At 42.8% G+C, this 22,637-nt stretch overlaps 1 protein-coding gene across 2 annotated transcripts in view; it reads left to right on the top strand.

Annotated features, from left to right (window-relative positions):
- Positions 1-205: 205 nt before the first annotated feature.
- The window catches only part of TRIM55 (tripartite motif containing 55), a 39,831-nt gene continuing 17,399 nt past the window's right edge, over positions 206-22,637 (top strand). Inside the window, exons 1-9 of one of the 2 annotated variants that reach the window (XM_027791696.2) lie at positions 206-571; positions 999-1,171; positions 8,911-9,076; positions 10,805-10,900; positions 14,908-15,141; positions 16,178-16,200; positions 16,300-16,424; positions 18,622-18,842; positions 20,737-21,024. In XM_027791696.2, coding sequence (XP_027647497.2) covers positions 383-571; positions 999-1,171; positions 8,911-9,076; positions 10,805-10,900; positions 14,908-15,141; positions 16,178-16,200; positions 16,300-16,424; positions 18,622-18,842; positions 20,737-21,024 — 1,515 coding nt within the window. In that variant the 5' untranslated portion in view covers positions 206-382. The remainder of the gene's footprint in view (positions 572-998; positions 1,172-8,910; positions 9,077-10,804; positions 10,901-14,907; positions 15,142-16,177; positions 16,201-16,299; positions 16,425-18,621; positions 18,843-20,736; positions 21,025-22,637) is intronic. The other variant, XM_055800827.1, reaches the window with a different exon arrangement.

The raw sequence follows: 22,637 nt of genomic DNA, 5'->3' as shown, positions 1-22,637 counted from the left end.
ATAAGGGGGGAGCGGATTGTGTTTGCTTATCACTTGGCCTCCTCCTCCTTAAGGGGTGAAAGCCACCATGTGAGGGTGAGGAGAGCCAGGGCCCTGCTGGCAACTGCCCCCCCCCCCCATCTCCCCCCCCAAACCCACCCCCCCACCCCCAGCCGTCACCTGTCCCAGCCTGTCCTCCTCTCACGCGCTTATATGGGCACGGCAGGATGGTATCTTGTGACGCCACACTGCTAAAAACAGCCCCGGCTCCCTTCGGCCCCTTGTTTAAACAATGTCCTCTGCCCGGAGCAACCCAGAGAGCCTCTGATCGCAGCACAGCCTTGGACTTATTTCAAGGGAAATTAACCCGGAAACCCCTCCGTGAGGCCGTGATCCTGAGCGTATGCCCCTGGACAAGCTAGGAATGAGCACCTCCCTGAACTACAAGTCCTTCTCCAAAGAGCAGCAGACCATGGATAACCTGGAGAAACAGCTGATTTGCCCCATCTGCTTGGAGATGTTCACCAAGCCTGTGGTCATCCTGCCCTGCCAGCACAACCTCTGCCGGAAATGTGCCAGCGACATTTTCCAGGTAGGTTTCTTCCCACAGAAAGTTCTGTGTCCTGAGCAACACTGACTGAAATGAATGGAAAAGCAGATTTTTCACACATTTTGGTTGATTGCTTTTAACAGTTGGTAAGATGGGGTGGGGGAATCATTTAAAGCAGAAGTTGAGTGTCCCCAGGGGCTAGGGCTGAGCTCAGAGCAGATTAAAGTGTCACCTGTTAGCTGCAGGGACGTGGCCGTGAGTGCGAGCTGAGGAACGAACTGGTCCCTCAGCCAGCAGTCACCAAGTGGTGGTGACTTTCCTGGGGGTGGCTTGCTGGAGCTACCTTCTCCTTGGGCATGTTGACAAACAGTTTCCTACAAGCATGGTTTTGCACTGGTGCTTTTGAAAGAGGTTTTTGTGGTTTGGCATGGCCTTACTCATCTCTCCTTGTGCTGCTTGGCAAGCGCAGGCCTCCAACCCCTACCTGCCAACCCGGGGAGGCACAACCATGGCATCGGGAGGTCGCTTTCGCTGTCCCTCCTGCAGGCACGAAGTTGTCCTTGACCGGCATGGTGTCTATGGGCTGCAGAGGAACCTGCTGGTGGAGAACATCATCGACATCTACAAGCAGGAGTCTACAAGGTAAAGAGTGAATCTGTGCCCCTCAGAGGAGGTTTGCCACAAAAGCAGACGTGGCTTAGGAGACTGGTGGCCTTTGGTCTTTCTGCTTGGCTCACGTGATGTTGATTTAGTTTTATTTCTTGGAAATGCGGAAAGGGATCGTGCTGCCATGCATGCCTATCTGTGTGCTGTGCAATGAAGTCAGCTCTTGCTGAGCACAGAAAACCATAACCAAACAGATGCTGAATTTCCCTGCTTCCACTTACAGCGGAGGATTGTGCTGTGCTGATTCACATGAGCAACACTCACCCCTGCAAGCAAAGCTCTTGAGGTCAGCATGGCTACTCACGTGAATAAGGAAAAAGTAGCTAGGTTCACATAGTTTGTTTTAAAAAGAGTTCAGTCAATTCTTACTTGTCTTTAACCTGTCTGTTCTTATGCTAAAGAAGGGAAAGAAATTTCAAATCATGGTAGAAAATCCTGAGGGACAGACAGTGCAAACAAGAAGCAGCCTGAATTTCACAGAGAAAATACCCTGCATCACAATGTCAAATTAAAACTCAATAAAAAAAATATCTTCATTCCTGTCACCTTGGGATGTGAACTCATGAAATCAAGTCTTATTTAGGACTCCCTAAAAGAGAAGGAATTGTTAGAAATAATACGTATCAGTGCTGAGGAATGGGTTAATCCTGAAAAGTGAGATTACTCCTGAATGTTTTTTGCCTTAGTTGGATGGGTAATGGATCCAGCAATAGAAAAATGTTGCATTGTATTTTGTCCTTCTCTGGGATGGGTCAGAGGAATGGTATCACCATGGGGAACTTAGTAGGGGGAAGCTAAGCCTGGCCCCAGGCCACCAAGCAAGCAGCTCTCACCCAGGGAAGCTGCCTTTTGTCACCCGCCTGGATCTGTAGGGCCGGTTTTGCATGGCAAGGTGTTTTGTACACCTGAAAGAAGGTGTAATCCTGGTCATGCTCACTGACAGTCTCCCCATCCCAACCCAACAAGGAGCTGGGTTTTGCAGGGACACTGAGATGGTATTGCTGGAGCAGCTGGACACAAACTTTCGAGCCCAGTGCCTGGATTGGCTTAGGGCATTTCTCCCCCCTTCTGGCAGAGGAGGACAGTCACCAACAAAGACAACATTTCAGAGCCCGATGGTGGCTTTGGTTATTCCTCGTTGTTTGAATCCCTTTGGAGACAGCTGTAGCTGGGCATAGGTTGGAGCTCCAAAGCATCGGAGAGCACAAAGTTGGCTTAAAATTGTCCTTTCTGCTGTCCTTTGCGCTCAGTGCCAAGGGAAGGTCAGCTACCCTTGTGTGTGTCATTGATACCCAAATATTATTTTAGTCAGGAAAAGCTTGGAGGAAATTACTCAGCAAAGCTATGGTGGTGGACTTTGCTTTCACCAAATAAGCTGGACATGTGTGACCTCATGTCTTTCTTGGTCTGGGTTTGTTTTCAGCTCACAGTTAAATTTAACTTAAAAAACAAAGAAATGCAGCTCCTTTTCCCATGTAACTTCATGGGCAAGTGGAACAAAATTCAACAGAACTGTAAGAGATTTAGTAAATTTTTTTGGAATTCCATAGAAGTAAAACACATGATGAATAAAAAGGGAGAATAGGAAAAAATACAAATATGAACATATTTTTCCTTATATATTTGTCCAGAAGGTTTATTTAGTTTGTTAAGGTGTTTAATTAACTTTTTTATATGTCCTTAGAATGAAAGTTATCCTCAGGGTTACATAGCAGCAGCAATGCATAGCAACGTTATCTAAGCTATTTGCCACTTTGTAGGCCTCAGCTCCTTATCTCTCTCCACCTAACATACCTCAGGCTTCCATGAGAGCATGAGCAAGATCAGCCATGGTTTTACTCTGTGCTGTCCCACCAAAACCAAAAAGTCAAGGGAAATCAGGCCTTCTCCAACTCTTCCTTTTGTACCAGTCTCTACTAAACTGAGGGCTAGGGCCTGTCAGAGGCATGTAAGAGGAAGGGTGAGATGTGACCTTTGCCTCCTTGTTTCTTCCCAAGACAACCCTTCAAACTGGCAGTACCTGTGATTTCTAAACAGGAGCCTCTTCCCCTCAAGTCTTCCTGTGGGTATAATTTACCATAACAGTGTGTGCCAGAATGACGCCAGCTCCCCGCTGCATTTCACATGAACTAAGGAGATTGAGGGGAATTTAGCTAGGGAGCAAGCTTTGCCTCCTGCTTGGACAAAAATAATTTATTTCAAAAATATTTTTTTTAAATTTGAGTTTTTACATGTATTAAGGAATTGTGGTTTTAAAAATAAAAGCTGGGGCAGGAGCTGGGCCATGGGGTTGGGAGGCTCTGCCCAAGCCCTCACATGCCCTCCTATTACTAAAAAACCCACCATATAGTCACATCCATTGCTCATCAAATTCCAGCTGATGGCAACGTAGCCTGTTGCCCAATTTAGACTCTATTAGCAACACAAGGAAAGAAATCTTCAAGCAGGATGTGGCTCTGACAAAGCTTTGAAGGACTGAACCCAGTGAAAATAGAGTTGGCTAAAAAATTAAACCAGTCTTTGAAAGTCTCTAGGTCACTGATTACCTGAAATATCCAAGGCTCATCAGGGTGCCTGCTGCCACCAGGAAAGGGTAGCAGCAAGAGGCTGTGGCTTCTCACAAGTTCTGGCAGCCTCTAATGAGCTCGGCCAGCTATTTCTGATCAATAGGTGTTTTGGGCTTTGTTACCAGCTGAATCCAGATCAGGGCGGGTTGAGCATTCTTTCTGCCTTGCACCTACCAGGGAGAGCCCTGGGCACAGGCAATCCCTGCAGCCCAAGCACAGACAGAGCAGTGTGTGCAGCAGCACGCACAGCAGAGACCAGGTGATGTGCTGAGAGAAGTGTGCATGGGCTCTGCGACAGGGTAGCCAGCACTGCCAGGAGCAGCTATCCCTGACACCTCAGAAGCCTCAGCTGGAGCTCCCAAGGGAAGACCTGGCTCTCCAGGATGGGCTTCAGGTATGCCTGGGGATCTCAAATGAGCTGGCCAGGCAGATGGGATCCCTGCCCACATGTTGCAGAGCAAGGGAGCTGCAGGAGAAGCGCCACAGATTTTGCAGAAAAAGAGATGAGAGAGATCACCTGGATCTTCTCCAACTCCCCATGGAGACAAAGCCCCAAGCTCACCTGTACCAATGGCTTTCCTGGGCCAAGCATTCAAGATAGTACTAGTGTTAATGGAGCTGCGAGAATCCCTATGTCAATATGAACTGTTATGATCTTCTCATTTTTCAAGCCCCATTTCTACCCTGAGTGTTGATGGGTTTTTCACTGCTTTTGGGAGAGTACATCATTGTGGTTGATTTTCAAGGACCACCTCCTCCAAGCTCAAGAATGGTCTGTCCCCACATACAGGAACTCAAACAATGGTGGCAGGATATCTGAATTGATTAACAGGGGGCTCCTGATCAAAATAAAACATTAAAATAGAAGCAAAAAGAAGGTAGACAGGTGACTCAGGAATATTTTGAGACACTGTCCAAACATGTACAGATGGGGTTCAGGAAGTCAAAGCCCACCTGGAACTGAATCTGGTGAGGGACATGAAGGCTATTAAGAAGAGCTTCTACAGGTAAATCAGCAGCAAGAGAAAAATCAGGGAAAATGTCGGTCCACTGCTAAACAGAGCTGGGGCTCCTGTGACAAAGGGCAGAGAAAAGGCCAAGTACTCAATGCCTTCTTCACCTCAGTCTTTTCTGGAAAGATCAGTCCCAGGTCCCCAAGACCAATGGGAAAGTCTAAAGCAAGGAAAACTTACCCTCGGTGGAGAGGGATCAAGTTTAGAGAACATTAAAAAGAACTGGACACCCTGATGGGAGGCACCCATGAGTGGTGAGGGAGCTGCTGATGTCATTGCAAGGCCACTCAATAATCTCTGGAAAGCTGTGATAATCAGGATAGATTGCTGAGGACTGGACTGGAAGAAAGCAAATGTTACTCCAATCTTCAAGATGTGCAGGAAGGAGAATCCAGGGAACTAAGGGCTGGTCATCTTCACACTGGTCATCCTCACACTTGTCCCTGGGAGGCTGTTCAAGCAAACCCTCCTGGAAGACGTTTTCGAACGTATGAAAGATGAAAAGGTGATTAGAAATAGTCAGCATGGATTTATGAAGGGGAAATCAGCCTGAACAACCTGGTAGCCTTATATAATGAGACAACTCAGCAAATGAGAGGAGAGCAGTGGATGTTGTTTATCTAGATTTTCAACACTGTCTCCTGTAACATCTTTATTGACAAACTGATGAAATAAGGTCTAGAGTAGACAGTGTACAGTGGACTGAAAACTGGCTGAACTGCCAGACTCAAAGGGTCATAGTGAGCAGCGTGAAGGCAGGTGGAAGCCAGTCATCAGTGATGTATGCCCAAGATTGATACTGGGGCCAATACAGTTCAATATCTTCACTAATGATCTGACTGTGCCTTACACAGTCACACAGATTCTCTCTGACCAGATGCAGGCACTAGGTGATGTGACGGTACAGGAAGGGCTACAGCTATATTAGGGTCCTCAGTAAAAACACTATCAAAGTTGGATATATTATTTCAGTAGACACTTTTTGGATTTGTAAAAATCCTAAGGAAAACATGCCTTCTAACTAAACAGCAGTTTTCCTAAGGTCTTACTTTTTCATTAATTAAAGTGTGCTCCTTTATGTGCCCAGCAACTTTGCATTTCATCACTAAATCACAGAATCACAGAATGGGTGAGATTGGATGGGAACTCTGGAGGTCATCTGGTCCAACACCACTGTTCAAGCAGGGTCACCCAGAGCTGGTTGCCCAGGAGCATGTCCAGATGGCTTTTGAGTATCTCCAAGAAAGGAGACTCCACAACCTCTCTGGGCAACCTGTACCAGTGCTCGCTCAGTCATGCTCACAGCGAAAAAACGTTTCCTGATATTGAAGGAACCTCCTCTGTTTTAACCTATGCCCATTGCCTCTGATTATGTCACCGGGCACCATTGAAAAGAGCCTGGCACCATCCTCATTACACCCTCCATTCAGGTACTTAGATACCTGAAGGTACTGAGAAGATCAAGGTCATTGTTAAGATCTCTCTGAACCTTCTCTTACCCAGGATGAAAGTCCCAGCTCCCTCAGCTTTTCTCCACAGGACAGATGCTCTAGACCCTTAATCGTCTTCAGAGTCCTTTGCTGGGCTCTTTCCAGTATGTCCATGTCTCTCTTGCACTGCTGAGCCCAGAACTGAACCCAGTACTCCAGGTGTGGCCTCACCAGTGCTGAGAATCCTCCTCTCCATAAAACATGCACAACACACTGCACATTGAGGTCCAAACCTGGCTTTAACACAAAAGAATAAGCCTGTAGCAGTCAAACACAGGCTTAGCATCTCAAAAAGCAGTCAGACAATGAGAGCACAAAGCTGTTAGGCCATTTCAGCAACCTGCTGCTTCTTTGGTCACAAGCACATCTGTGATCAATGTTTTCTTCTACTAAAGCCATACTGCCATTTTCCTATCGGCTGCTCTTTAATATCCTGTTTCAGGAGCAGCCGCCGTTTTAAACTTAGTGGTTGTATTTTGGCCTTTGCTACACCAATATAGACCCAGAGGATTGCTTCTAAAGTCAGGGAATGTTGTGCTAAAAACCTCTCCTTTTGCACAGCCTAGAAAGGAGGCTGTAGATCTGTTTACTTCTAGTCTTCTGTCGCTGTCTCCAGGGCCCCACTAGTTCAAGGAGTTCTGCCAGGTTTCTTCCAGCTCTTTGCGGCACCTTTGAAGGTTGGCTGCTTCTGGCTGAACTTGCTTGACACTGTCGCCTTTTTGCCCTGCACAATGTGTTTTTCATGCTAGCAGCACCATTCCAGTGTCAAATAACATCCTCGTAGTTTCTAGTTCTGGTCTTGTAAATATTTGCATAAAGAGCAGCTATTTCAAGCTTAATTAATCACTTTGACATTCATTGTCTGTTACTGCCTTCACATGTAGGCCCTCCCAACGGTGCACTATCACATGAATGTATTAGGGGCTGTTTGCAGTCATCTGCAAACAACGTAAAGCTTTTTTTACAATGGAGACACACCTCTTTTGACTACCATTGGAGTCCCTTATGTAAATGTGTGTTAGAAATCTGACCTGTATGACACAAGCTTCCTTCAGAAGTGTCCGTCTTGTTTTATTCCAGTATATTGTGTTATATTGCAGACTACAGATTTTCATTATGATCCCTTTAAATTCCAGTGCCCTCTTGAAATTAAAAAATATGAATGCATGAGACATTTTGTTTGTTGCTTGATCTTTCTTTAAATGCATCTAATTGATCACATTCCATTCCTTTCAGAAGAGAAAACCTGTACTTTGTTATTAAAAAGTAAACACCATGTCCACTCTACCAAACTGTATGGAAAAATTCTACTGTAACGTAATCTAAGATAAGGACTTTTTCATACATTTTAAAACCTGAATAGAATGACTCCTTACTACAGAGCTCTGTAGAACGGCTTTTAATAAAATATTTCCATGTAATTCTATTAAATTCTGTAGTTTTGGAAAATATTTTCTAATGATAAAAAGATATATTTCTATGATGCCACTGCCCCACTTGCTACAGGTAAGTCATAGTTCTCCTTCCAAACGGTAGCAGAAGGGGATAATGGCTTACATTGGAAATATTTAATGTTGCTACAGTAGGAGTGTGTAGGAGTAAAAAAAAACATAGTAGGAATAAAAAAAACAATCTACTGACCCTGTCATCTGGCACCACATCCTCACCAGTCATGTGCTTGCCACAGATGTGCTCAGGGTGCTAAGCCTGAAGTGTGGGCTCAGAAAAGCATCAGCCTGCCCATGCGGACTGGATCAGAGCTTTCACTTACACCAGGAATGTCACTTAAGTAACTGTCTCATTTAAAGGAAGCTACAACTAAATTAGTTCCTAAAATAGCAGGGATTGACTTGTGTGTGTATGGCTAAGTCATTTTGGTGAAGATATCAGGACCGAACTACAGTCTAGTGATAGCTCCTGGCTTTGCATAGGAGAGGAGCACTTCTTGTGCAACCCATGCTTTTTGTGGTAGGTGCAATCAAGTCATCTACTGTTAAAAAGTCTGACACTGTGCAAGCTACACACATGCCACCCAGCTAAAGTTAATTCATGTGAGACCTTGTTTTGGTTGCTGGCCTAGTGTCAAAGCCATAAAGACCTCGTCCTGTTTGATATTGACAGTCCTGACTTGGGCCTCACAAAGCTCGTCAGCAGAGATACAGAGTTAAGGGCATAAAGGTCCATCAATACCTACAACTCTTGCTTCAAATTAGGCCCCTGCGTAAGAGCTTGGCTGCATTAAAGCCAGGTGCCTCAGTGGTGAACCTGAAAGAAATTACATATGTTTCCTATTTCAGACAGATGTTAGATAACATGCTAATTAAAGCACACAAGTAGCCTGAGATGAATCTTAGTGAGGTTATTTACATTTTAAAATATGAGCAAGAGTTCAGTCACACTGCTAGCTGGAATCCCCATATGAAGTCATGTTGCTATACTGTCTTCACACCCTGTTGTGTCAGGACACTAAGTGGTGCCGCTGTCTATTTAGTCACTCTTTGGCAGGTTTAAGTCTGTGCTGCGTATTCAGGTCAGCCACGGACACTGCTATACGAACGTGCTGTATTTCACGCTGATACCCTACATGTTGTCATCAGGAACCCATGAGCACCAAGTCTGTTTTAAAAACTCATTTTCTTTTGCAGGCCTGAAAGGAAGTGTGACCAGCCAATGTGCGAAGAGCACGAAGATGAGAGAATTAATATCTATTGTTTGAACTGTGAAATGCCCACCTGCTCCTTGTGCAAAGTCTTTGGTGCCCACAAAGACTGTCAAGTCGCTCCTCTTACAAACGTTTACCAGCAACAGAAGGTAAATATTTTTTGTTTTTCATGGTCTTCCCAGCAACGGACAGGACCATCAGCAGGAGAGTATTCCCATGGGCTTCCTGCAGGTTTCCAAAGGGGCCTGGGGTGCCTTTGCCATTCCTGCGTGTGAGTGAGGCCCACATGAATCTGTAGGAACTGTTTAGAAACATGGGAAAATAAATTTATGAGAGATCACACAGAGACCTATTACAGAGAACAGAACTATTACCCAATTTTTGTTAGTATAGTGAGTAAATATTTTAGATGATTTGATGTGAAGCTGAGGATCTCTCTTTTGAGGTTCCTAATCTCCTTTTTTTCAGTACTTTTAGGTCAGAAAAACAAATGTGATTTTCAACACATGAAATGGAAAGACAACAGATCATTACAAATCAAATAGTTATCTATCAGACACTTTTGCTTTTAAGCATCCCATTTTTAAGAAAAGTTAAGTGAAAAACCTCCTCTTCCAAGTGAATGCAGGAATATTCAATAGCTGGCAGCACAGGATGTACCTAACATCCTCTGCCCTTGCTGTCACCAGTAAAAGACTTGTTTATTTTTAATACAGTATTAATTTAAAGCCTGACTCACTGGGTTATCCTCCTGAGATAAACAGCTCATTTTTCTGGAGGGCCCCAGTGGGGCAAGCAATCAGACAGGCCAAGTTTGCAATCCCAGGCTCCAACGTTGTCACACAGATGCTTGTGTGTGGAAACTACAAATGAGAAGTCGCTTTAGGAAAGTGGTTACAAACATCCTTTTCAATCAGAAAAGGAGGGAGAAGGGGGAGAATTTTCTTGCACTGAATCCATGCCCCTCCATCACTCCCTTTGCATGGAGATTTGTAAGCAGTGATTTCCTTCCCAGAGGACCTTGGAAAGGGGATGTCACACCCAAGACTGGAGGTGTAACCTGGAGGCTGCAGGATGCGTGCTTCAAAGAATCCTTTACAAAGCTGTGGAGGCCACAGACATGGTTGCTTCTGTCACTACAGCAGTGTGCCAAGGGCACCTCGCCCTCCCCAGCACCCTCACCAAGTTCCCTAGGGACTAGCTTCTCTGTCTCTCATCTTCTAAGGATACCTCACAGTCATGCCCATTCCCACACTCAGGCTGTTCCCTTCTTCCACTCATTTCTCTCCTGGCAATGGCTCAGCCTCCATCTTCTCCTTTTCTCCCTTTCCCTCTCACCACAGCCCCAGCCCCACTGCCCTCACTCCAGGAGCTCTGCAGTGCCCTGGTACCTCCAGGTCCATGGGCCACCTCTTCCCCTTTCCAAGGCCAAAAGCTACAGTCCTCAGGGAAATATCACAGTGGCATGGCTAGACCCAGACACTAAAAAAAAAATCCTCCAGAGATAGTGTCTTTTCTCTCAAGAAATCCAAAGTGAATATTTTGGGGCTATTGAAACAGCACTTCAGACAAAAGCACCTAGAAAAGCCTCCTAGAACAAAGTGTTTCCTCCTTTCCAAACTACCGTTTCTTCTCCATTAAAAGTTTCAAAAATGTCAATGTTGTCATAGTGTTTTGGGAGAAGAAACAAATGCTAAAGTACTAGCAAGCAGGTGGTTTGGGGACAGGTAAAGCTCCGATTCTCCTTGGTTCTGGTGGAAAGAAGAGCTAATACCCTGGTACGGCTCATTCACCTCCTGCTCCTCACTGTTAGATGTGCCACCCTGAAAGTGGGATGGTGTCTAACACCCTCCTGCTTACTCTCTCATTACGTCTAGTCCGAGCTGAGTGATGGCATTGCAGTCCTGGTGGGGAGCAATGACAGAGTGCAAGGGATAGTCACACAGCTGGAGGAGACCTGCAAGACAGTTGAGGTAGGTACCACCTCTTTCAATGCAGTTATTTCAGTGTGAAGTCGCATCTTTGGACTGCTGGTAATAATCATTCTTTAACAGACCTCACTTTACCCAAATGCATTCCTACATCATTTAGCGCTAAACCATTACCTGTGGCTTTGTACAATATCAGCTGTACAGCCTCAACCAAAGAATATGTCCTGCTTGGCACCGTGCCTCTAACATTGGCCATGTGGTTGAGAACAAAGAGTAAGGATAACCCGTGTCAGCACATCTTGCTAAGCATTCTTAGTAACATAGGATATCACTGAAATTAAAGCAAATCCAACAAAATGCCATCAACTCCCAGCTCATTTAACATCTAAGATCAGGTTCTAGAGCTGTAAAAGACCAGTACTTGTCTAAAGCCTGACTGGTCCTGTGTGCAGAGCCTTAGTCTCAGCCACAGCGTAGCCACAGTGCAGCTCCCAGGTATGTCAGTGAGCTCTGTATTTGGTTGTTTTGCCTTGTGCACAAGAAGTAATTTTTTAATGTACTTATGTTGTCCTTTAAGGAGTCTTGTTTGGTGCTTACTGGATTGTCTGGTAAAGTTCTTGCTCTGACAAAGCTGGTGTTAGTTTTGTGGCATTCGATAGCAGAAGTGGCTTTCGTTTCTTTCAAGAGGCTTGTACCAGCAAAGCAAATATAAATACCATCTCTGACCAATTTGAACCTCACAGAGCAATAGGCTGAAAGGAGCTCATATGAATTGATTTTATGATCAGAGTTTGATGAAGCATCTAGTGAAGGAGTCGCATCCCTTTCAGCCCAATTAGAATTATATTGACCCTTCAGAGCCGGAGCAGAAAAGAGAAACAGCACAGAAAAAGACATTAATCCAAGATGTATATATTCTAATTGGTAAGGAAAATTGATTCCACAGTCTACGTACACAATTGCCTAAGGCTCCTATTTCCTCAGAGCAAGAAAAAGCAGAAAATGTCCAAATTTGGCTCAAAGAACATAAAACCATTATCCCAAGTAAATGAGAGAGCATGTTAGTAGCAGTCAGAACTTTGTAGTCAGGAAGCCTTCACATTGCAATGATGAAATTGGCTGCTATCAGGGCTTTGCAGACAGAAACAAGCCTTTCAAGTAGGTTAACTGCAGAAATTTGAATGATACAAAAGCAAAAGCTTCTACTCATTTAAGTTGAACCAGCTGAACCAGAAACAAAACTTCAAACGTCTAGTCTGAAGTATGAAGAAAACATTGTGCTAAAAATACCTTCACAAATACAACGGTTTCTGAAACTAGCTTGCTTCCTCAGTCATCCACTCAGTTTAAAGTCCAACCTTTAAACTCAAAGGCCAAAGAAAGTGCAGCCATTTTACTTTCAGATGTTTTAATGGGCTTTTCACCTTTTAAGTCAAAGAATGCAGAAAATAGATCTTAGACCATACCTTGGCACTTCCATGTTACATTTCAAGCAATTTGACACATTTCCTACCATTCAAGAGCTTTGTATGAATTGGCATCAGTTTGTCCTTGAAGATGAAAAGCTGCAGCTGGAGCTGAGAAATGTGCACACATGGAAATAACGCTTATAACCTAGGATGGTCTCTTCTCTCTGCTTAACACTTTGCAGAGAACAATAAATATCTGCTTTAGTAGAAAATAACATGATCGTTTTCCTTTGAGCTGGAATAAACAATAGCCTACAGTTCTAAATGTAGCTATTGCTCCTATCCAACCCTAAAAAGCAGAAAACCAAACAAAAAAATTGATTAATAATCGTATGGCTTTTAACTGATTGAAAGGTAGACAAAATTCACATATTATACTGAAAATAAGAAAAGGAATATAAAACACGAAATACTGGAAAATGATAATAAATCACTAAGTACTGTTTAGTCTTGTAAACAATGTGAGTCAAATAATGAAGGAAAAGAAATTACAATGTTTCTTTCAAATGCTAATAACGTAGGCCAGTCAATACAGATACTTCAGAACAAGCAGCAAAACTCATGCTCAGTGGCAAGGCCTCCTCTTTTTTTTTTTTTTTTTCTGTAGCAGTGCTTTAAAAAAAACAAAAAGACTGAGAACTTTTTAGAATGAAAACTCATGTATTTATTAACCTTTCTCATTACGCAGAATATGATTAGGGTAATTCCATCAGGCAGAGACCTTGTATGGGAACATTTTATACAGAAGGAGAATATTTCAGAAATATTTCATCATTTGCAATTAGGAACCTGTTTTGCACTCTCAATCTTGAGGTTTACAGCTCTGTAATACCTGCTGGTGGCAGGAAATATTATATATTAGAGCACAAAGATAGGGAAGGATCTCTCAGGGCACCCTGCTGTCACTCTCTTGGCCCTTCTTCTTCTACTAATGCTTGTCCTGTGTCAAATAGCAAAGATAGCACACACCTGTCTTGAAATTAAGACTGTTTTACAAGTGATCTGAATGATATTTTAGAGGAGGTCATTGTAGACTAAACTGCAGAGGAGTCCGGAGCAAGCGGGAGTGCAGGAAACACTGGGAGAAAGCTAGGAGAAAAGGTGAAAAAGGAAGGAAAGAGTGGAAGAGGAGAGCTAGATAGGTGAAAGAGGAGAGGAAGATAATTTGAGATCTGAACAACAGAATGACACCCAGGAACTGTGACTCAGTTTGTGTGAAAGCTTCCTTATCCCCACCCTATAATTCACTAATCAGGAATTTCTGGGAAGTGGCAAGGACCTCCAGAAAAGCAGGACAAGCCTGCTCCATTGCAAGGAGTTTTAAATTAGGAGTGCCTGTTTAGCCTAGTCTTCCTCATCGGGAAGCAGAGGTGGATACTTGAGACAGTGCAACAAGATCTGTATTTGCTCCCCACCTCTCAACACAGTGATTTTTGGCCACACATCCATCTCTGAAAGGCTTTCTCCTTTGTATGATACAGAGCAGACTGTCACCACTGGGAGGAAAAAAATCTGGCTGAAAGTCAAGAAAAAAGTGGGATTCTCTCTGGCCAAGTGCTATGAATAATCAGTCTTATCACTTCCAAAAGTACTGTGAGACTGTTAATAATCCTGTGCTGCCAGGATCTCAGCATCATGCCTCCAGGGATGAAGATGAGGAATTGATTCAGCCTCAGTTCCTAGGAAAGAGATTTAAATAATCACGACTATCCACAAGCAGATATAACCACAATAAGGTTATGCCCATCTGTGTGCCCTGGGGCACACAGATGACTCAGGTACTTCTGTTTGGTAGACCTCAGACATTATAGATAACCTATCTCAAATTTCCTCTTCATAAATCCTCTCTTGCAAACGCAATGTGTTCTTGTTAGAGAGCGCTCAATGAAGCAGTCATCAAACCCATCCTCCTTACCTAGTGAAATATGCTGTGTTATCTGGTTGGAAGGACAATAAAAGTGTCTCAAAAATGATGTTAAAACCATTGCCTGAAGGTAGGGGTTGGAACCTGATTCCTCCTTCTTGTCTTTGTGCTTTTGTCACACACCATTTTGTTTGTGGTACCTCTACCTCATTCAGTGCACAGTAAATGGAATATAATGGACGCCGACTGTCAAAATAGAGTCTAAGAGGGCATATGTGAAAATCAAGCCCATCCAGGACAGTTCCAGGTTCTCTGGTAGAAAAAAGAAATTCCTCCAGAGCCAGTTTGAGATGATTGCTCCATTAAAAACCATTCTGTTCATGTAAATGAACGCAGCTGCTAATATGTGGGGGTTTTTACTTTTTCTGCAGACTTCAATGTATCACTACAGACATCATAAATACCTTTTAAAATTTTTTATCAGACTGACAAATTATACAATGACCTGTTTGGGAGCTTTCCGTGGCTTGAAACTCAGTCTGAGAGCAGTTTTTAAACTTTTGTTCGAAAGTTATAAAAGTCTCCAGGGTCATTCAGAATCCTTTGCACTGTTCAGAAAGAGGAATTTCTCTGACGAAAATGCTTCCAAGTAACTGTGAAAATCAAATCTCTTTTTAAGAACACAACATGTTTAACATAAACCAAATGTTTCACAGGAATGCTGCAGACGACAGAAAGAGCAGCTGTGTGAAAAATTTGATTATCTGTATTCTGTACTGGAAGAAAGAAAAAATGAGATGACACAAATAATTACTAGAACCCAAGAGGAGAAACTGGAACATGTCCGCTCCCTGATAAAGAAGTATGCAGACCATTTGGAAGCTGTGTCAAAGCTTGTTGAATCAGGAATTCAGTTCATGGAAGAACCAGAAATGGCTGTGTTTTTGCAGGTATGAAGTCTATAAGCAGAGACAGAAAAAAGAATGATGGGTTTATTGAAATACTATTTAAGCATTTCTTAATTTTAGGCACATTCAGAGTTTGGTCATCTTTGAGTGAACATTTATACAAACTCATTTTTTAAACACTTGCATCAGCACAGACAAATGGCTAGTCTTCTTGTGAATAGTATCCAAACCATGAATGTGAGTATATGCTATTTGCACCAAAGTATACTATTCTGTGAATGAATTTCTAGTCCCCAAAGAAGAAACAGGAATTTTAACATTTTCCTACATATCTTTATTTTCCCACCACTATAATACATATATGTATATGAACTTCTGTGAGTTATAGGTTTCATTTGCATATTGACAGAGTGATTAACTTTCCAAGAATTAAATATGTATGTTCTAAGTCAGATTTTTATGCCTTTACTTTATTTTTTGTTATTTCTGCTTTCTTTCTGTAAACTTAGGAGAACTGATTAGGAAACCATTAACAGCCCATCCAGTGAATTCACTGGTGTAGAATTTCTGTCCTGCAGGTTTACAATTCCTCTATAGTAAAGGCTGAAACAGTGTTTTGTACAAAAAAAAAAAAAAATCCCTCAAATAATTGCCTTTGAAGAGCACAATATTCTTTCCAGACAAATAAAATTTTGTGGCTCCAGAAGTATACCCTTATGGATAGTCAAAGATGTAGTTACTGTGACTAAAGATGGTAACGGAACAATTGCTTTTCACCACAAACATACACAAAAAAGAGCAAAAATATTTCCATTTCATTTTTGTAGAAATTGTACGTATTTCTCATCATATTCAGATTTTAATTAAAAAGTCTTCAGTGAACTAAAAGGTTTACCCAGCTGTATTCTAATTACCATCCAAATTTGATCTCATTCATAGATCTCATGGCTGTCATTTCTGAGATCCATTATTAGTGCGTTTAGAAGCAGCCAGTGTAAGAATTAGATCTCAATGTATAAAATCTCTGAAAAAAATGGAACCATTTAAGAAGTCAGTTATTTCCTTTTTGTTTTCACAGAATGCCAAAACATTACTACAAAAGTAAGTATTTAAACATGAGACTCTTGATCTTTATAATGAATTACAAATTATAAATTTATCTGGAAATTCAAATGCCAATAACCAATCTGTCTGTTTTAGAATTACTGAAGCATCTAAAGGATTCCAAATGGAAAAAATAGAGGATGGGTATGAAAACATGAACCAATTCACAGTAAACCTAAGTAGAGAAGAAAAAATAATACGAGCAATTGATTTTGACAGAGGTACGTAATTTATTTCACATAAATTGCAATCTTAAATTGCAGCTGTGTGTGATTTACATGATGATACTGTGTAGGAAAACTTGAATCAGATATTTATCTCCATCCCAAAGTGTAACTAGACTATTTTGATTCAATTGTAATCAAAAGCAAAAATCTATCACAGTTAAAAAATCACATAACCTGTTTCCACCATTAATCTTACCTTTTACGTGGCCTCACCTCAACACTTTCCTAAGCTCATGGATTTTTACTGACTCCTCATGTGAAAGGACCACAAAATTAATTTTTTATCTCTTTCTATAAAGTCCTTTTTTCCCTAAAAGATATCATTATTGTATGACCTGTCTGCTCTACAAAGTCATTAAAAAAATAGAATGTTTATTACTAAAAGAAGTACTAACAAAAGATACATTTTTAAGCTATTATAAAAATTGAGAACTATAACAGAAATATAATCAAAATTGAAGATCACAGAGTTATAGAGGGAAGAAAAAATTGTCATCATCTTTCATACATTTAACATCTCGTGTCATGTCATTAGTCATGATGTCATGACATTAGTCATGATGTCATGACTAAACATGCTTAATATGTCTTTATAATAATGTGAAGTTGTAATTCTGCATTTATCAAAGTAGCCTGAAATCTAGGTTCACCTATGCTTTACCTTACAAAAGAAGCCACAAGAAGTTAATGAAAATAAATGTTTCAAATCAGATGTCTCCTATTAACAGGCACCAGTAATAGTCATCTGGATGTCTCTAATTTTCTTGCTAGCATTGGATCCTGCTGATACACTTACATTGACCTTTATCAGCCCAGTTAAGTCTCATGCAGATGCCACGCATCATGTAACCCCCTGCCACGACTTGCACTAACTTCAGAGTGCGTGGCTGCTCCCTGCATGGGACCCTGTGTACCTGCTGTGCAGATCTTGGTCTGTAGGTTAGAATCCATGGACTAGCTGTACTTGGCACAGGGGTCCATGTAGCAGGACAGCAGCTGTTGCACCAGTCAGCAGCAGAGGAGCAGGTGCCATCTTGCATGGCCATGAACTTCCAGGGATTTGTCCTGGGAGGAACAATCCCTACTCACAGCCTCATGCCCAGTTCATCCCTCTGATCAGCCACAGCTGCCACATCCCTGCCACACACATGCATCTGCCAAGGTCACGACCTCATGCTCTGGACACACCACCACCACCACCACCATGTGACAGGGAATGTGACCCCCACCTCTTGGGGACAAGGCATTAGCAAGAGCTTTGGTAATCAGGAGTTCAGTCCTGCATTTGAAACTCCTACTACAGTCAATGAGGTCCTCTCCAGCCAGGGGACATGGAAGCAGAGGTTCAGCACTCTGTTTATAGGAGTGGATTTGCCTGCAAAAACATCTCTCCATTATGAGGGTGTTTCTTAATTTGCAGATCTACATTCATTCTACATACTCAGGCAGAGCCATAACCTGTGCAAAACGCGCAGACAATTTGGAGCTTGGGTTAATGCATCCATCTAAGTTTATTTCTTTGTAGTGCTAGGATGGCTTTGAACAACATCTGATGTTTGTGAGGATGAATAGTATGATTATGCAAAAGAAAATGCATTGTTAGAGAGCTCCCTCTGGAAAAGAGCCGAGCCATGAATGCTGTCAACAGCATGTGTCAGATAATGCAAAAGCGACAGTTTGACAAAGTTGGACAGTCTGGTGTTAGGGAGGTTGGTATCCCAAACCTCCAGTCATGTATTGCAAAGCACAGACCTGGTAAAGATTGATTATGATGACTTCAATGGTGTTTGAAACAAACATACAACCTAAAATTGCAAGAGGGACCTTTCTCTGGCAGATTGTGCCAGAGCAGGTATCCTCTCCCCCAAAAGTGCAGGGTCATGCTGCACATCCCTGAGGAGAACTTTCTGTCCTCCTTCCCATGGAAAGGGTCAGCTTAAGATTTTAACAAGCCTGTGTGTTTGGTGACCTCCTTGCTGTGAAGCACCTGCTGGCAGCTCCATAGCAGTGCCCAAGCCAGGCTGGTGAGATCAGGCTCCTCACCAACGCTCCCCCCCCCGCCTGCATCCTCTGCCAGGCAGCAGATTAGCAGTAGCTTTGCCATGCAATTGTAAACGACTTTTTAATTACATAAAACTGCAGCCATCTTCACATGGCACTCAGCCCTGTCCTTTTATGTGTGTCCTATCAGAGGAGGAGGGTGAAGAGGAAGAGGAGGAGACAGTGGATGGTGAAGATTTGGATGAAGTCCACACAGAGTCATCAGGAGAGGAGGAGGAGGAAGAGGTGGAGGAGGAAGGTGCTGAGAGAGCACCACAGCCACCTCAGCAGGACCCTGAACCACAGAGCACAGCGGGAGACCCCTCTGCTGAACCTGCTCCGGTGCCACTACCCACCACCCTGGCTGGTCAGGTAGGTGCCCCCCATGGCCCCCTGCCCTGCCAGCTATGGCTATGCTGGTCATTTCCTGGCAGAGCAGCAAAATGCTCTCCATGACCTGTAGGCACCATATGTCAGGAGCACAGCTAAGGGAGTCGATGCACTGGAGAGCAAAATTGTGTATTGCCCTTGTACCTATATATACAACTGTACCCTGTCCTCTTGAGTTGTGTATATATCACTTGATAGGCAAAAAATTATGCTGCTAGATAAATTGAGATATATATGGGACCCATAAGATATAAATAAAAGAGATTCAGTTTGGGAGTTAAACATGTTATGATGGATGTTGTGCTTGCTGTGATTTAACTCAGACTAATTACTATGAACGAAATGGTTTTTGAAATATTTATACTAAGAGAATTTGGAATTCCCTCTGAATTTAGTGAGCTTTCCACCACCAATTTTTAGATCATACTTCTAATCTGTGAATGGTGTTTTCCTTCTTCTGCTCTGATCATCCTAGGGACACCATCTAGGTGGATGCAGGAGTATCATACACCAAACAGGAGAAGAAGCTGCTTCTTACAGCCTAGCAGCAAGCAGATGCAGGGTATGAATAATTTAGGCCAGCACTTTTTCTTAAGGAATTTGGTTAGCATGAGACCATAATTGCCGTATATTCTAAAAGACCTACATAGAAAATATGCTTCATGTGCTACTTAGCTGGCCTTACATATAATTAACTTAGAAAATTTCTCCTCTTATGCAATTGAGTCCTTTTACACACTGAGGTTGCTGAGTGCCTAAAGGCTAATGTGAAGATATTTGGGGAGGCCAGTATGAAAACAAGAGAGTACATAAAGTATTATTGATTGTCGCAAGCTCACCACCTGAAACAAGGGAAAACAAATACTATAGATTCATTCTTGCTTTGATTTAAAAGCATAGGTGAGTTTGTACCAGTTGTGTGGAGATTCTCTTAAATCAGGCTTTATTAATTTAACCAAAGTTTGTCTTTTAGGGTTTGCAGTGACTTAACCAAACTTATCTAAACTGATGTAGTTTTTTATGCAAACAAGGACTAGACATAAGCAATCTGGCCCACTAACATGAAGTCCCTCACTTCTAAGGCTAAAATGGGAGGTGTACAACATGCTGCTGTAGCCGTTGTAAAATGCCATTAGGAGGTGGTCAGATTGGAGTCAGCCATGGCATGTGGGTGTGGCAGTGTGTGGGATAGCTGTATTTCAGCTTTTGCCTTCTGGTGTAAGAAAAGCAAAGCCAAAATGCTGTGGTGGTAGCAAGCACCTTGTGGGTGAGCCATGAAAGCCTGACGCAGGCAGAGAGGTGCAGTTCAGGTGGCTGCTCCTCTTCCTGGCAGAGCATCTATCTGTGTTTGGCTTGTAGCATCGATAGGAATGCTGGTGGGCAAATGTTTCTCTCCAGTGTCTTTGTATTCCCCATATTCTGACTGCTTATATCAACAGACTCATTGGCAAATGCGTTGTTCTTAACCCAAAACCCAACAAGCCATTTGAAGGTACCTACACCTATCGTTCATAGCTGGTATCAGTTCATGAGGGTCTTATGCAGAATTTCTTATGTTTTTAGGATTGAATTCGCTGTTTATCTGAACTAAGAAACCGCTTGCTCACTCCTTTCTTAGTCAGCATTCCCTTCCTAGATAATTCTACCCTCCTATTCCATTTTTTGGGTAACTTAATTTCTTTCCCATATCTGTGTTATCCAAATGATACTTGCTTTTTCTTCACATTTTGATTGTAATTCTTTTGGACCATATATTAGGACAAATCTACTCCTTGCTGTGAGATATAGCAAACATGGTATGCAGAGCAACGTGGCTATGGCAGGAAGGTAACGTAGTGCACTCTGCTTGTTCTTCTTTTTATCTGTCCTAATTAAGGATGATGTTGTGACACCAAGTGGTTCTCCACAGACCCCAGAGTCTGACACTCAAGTGCCGGCCACAGCAGAAACCATCGACCCCTTGCTTTACCCTAGCTGGTATAAGGCTCAGTCGCGGCAATCAAGCAATCTGAGCTCAACCCCGGTGAGTGGGTTGGGGAAAGTAGGGCCTCCTGTTTCTCTGGAAACAAGTGCAAAGAAGGCGGAAGCCCCATCAGCGGCAGCAACTGAGGAGAGTGCACTGGGGAGTGGTAAGGAAAGTAATGCCACTGCAGCAACGTCCAAGGTCAGTGCTACCGAAGTCACCGCAGAGGGCTGTGATGCGCAGCAAGGCGGGATCAGCAACTGTTAAGGGAAATGTGTCTTAATTTTCCTCTGCATGCTAAAGAATAAGAATAATTTCAGAAATACGGAAACAGCATAAAATGTCATTTCAGCAAATCCACTGGATTTAGAAATAGTTTCAATATGTGACAGGCTGACTTTTTGGCTTCAGAGTTAGCATGCTGACGGTGGCTTGTGCTTAACTGCCAGTGCACCTCGCTTGTGCGAGCTGTTGTGCAAGTTGCTCACACACATGCTCAGGAGCTGTTGGAGAGGCTGGCAATGTCTCTGCACATCAGACATTTGCATGCATTAGTTGCAGACAAATCCCGTGCATGAGATTGTTCTTATCACCTGTTGAAAGCCTGTGTACATCACATGCCATCCTATCATTGCTGGTTGAGCAGCTATGGCTTGGCTTTGCCTTCTGCAGCTCCGTGACTGTATCTGGAGTGTAGCGCTTCCCCGTGTGAACATGAAGTTCTGCAAACAGCCAGAACCTTCTTATGTGTTTGACTGGTTCTCAGTAGGCAATGTGATTTCCTGGGTTCAGAAATGTTGCAGAGAGTTTCCTCCAAGGATTCTTGGGACTTGATTAAAGGACAGTGTGAAGATAATATATCCCAGTCCTGTGATAGAGTACCAGCATCATGATGGGATAACAGACTGAAGTGTTGAGTATGGGAGAGTGTTTTCCTTAAAATTACAGTGTTAGAGTTCATATAACGTGAATTTGAATATCCCTTCTTCTGCATATGTGTACAAACTCCACATGGGTCAAAGATCCAAGGAACACAGCTGGGGTTGCTGTGTCTGGAGGATTTGCAGACTACACCAGCTCTTGCTCTAGTGCCTGGCTACCAGCCCATGAGCAGCATTCTCTAAATTAAAACAACCTGATTTACAGGCTAAAGCCGTATGTTTTAACAGAGCAATTACCTGTATGTGTGCGATGAGAGGAGATTATGTATGTGTGTGAGAAAAAGCACAAGTGGGTAGTAAGTATTTCATGACGGTTCCTTTAAAGTTGGAGTTGACCATTTAGCATACATAAGCAGCCCTACCATGATAAACCATCACATGGCGTGGAAAAAGTTCAGGAGAAAGAGTTTGTACAGATATGATAGAAGGAGCACTTACTTTTTAGCTGGAGGCTGTAGTCAGTGACGCTGGAATTTGGTGGTGAAAGGATTCTTGTTGACTTCAGTCTCAACAAAAGTAACATTTGACCCCAAATTTCAGTAGCTGTTTTTCAAGTCAGGGTTTGATTTGAGAATATTTGAGTGGAATTTAAAAAATACTTTAAAATTATCAAATCTGCTATAACCTTGTCTTCTTAAGTATATTCCAAATGAGCTGGCAAAAAGAATAAATTCACAGTGAAATTTATTGCTGCTGTTTCTTCCTGTCAGTTCCATTGATGACTGGGCAGCCAAACCTCACTATAGGCAGGTAAAATCTGTATTGGGTTGGTTTCCTGGGAGCTTGCCTGACTGTGCTTTGCTTCCTTGGGTCCTAATTAAAGAAGAAAAACTAACATTTGATGTGGGCAACTGTGTGAAAAACAGCAGCGGT

This window comes from Falco peregrinus, chromosome 3, assembly GCF_023634155.1.
Source record: "Falco peregrinus isolate bFalPer1 chromosome 3, bFalPer1.pri, whole genome shotgun sequence".
NCBI classification, from domain to species: Eukaryota; Metazoa; Chordata; class Aves; order Falconiformes; family Falconidae; genus Falco; species Falco peregrinus.
The sequence above is the reverse complement of the archived record's forward strand: the minus strand, read 5'-3'. Positions and strand labels throughout refer to the sequence as shown.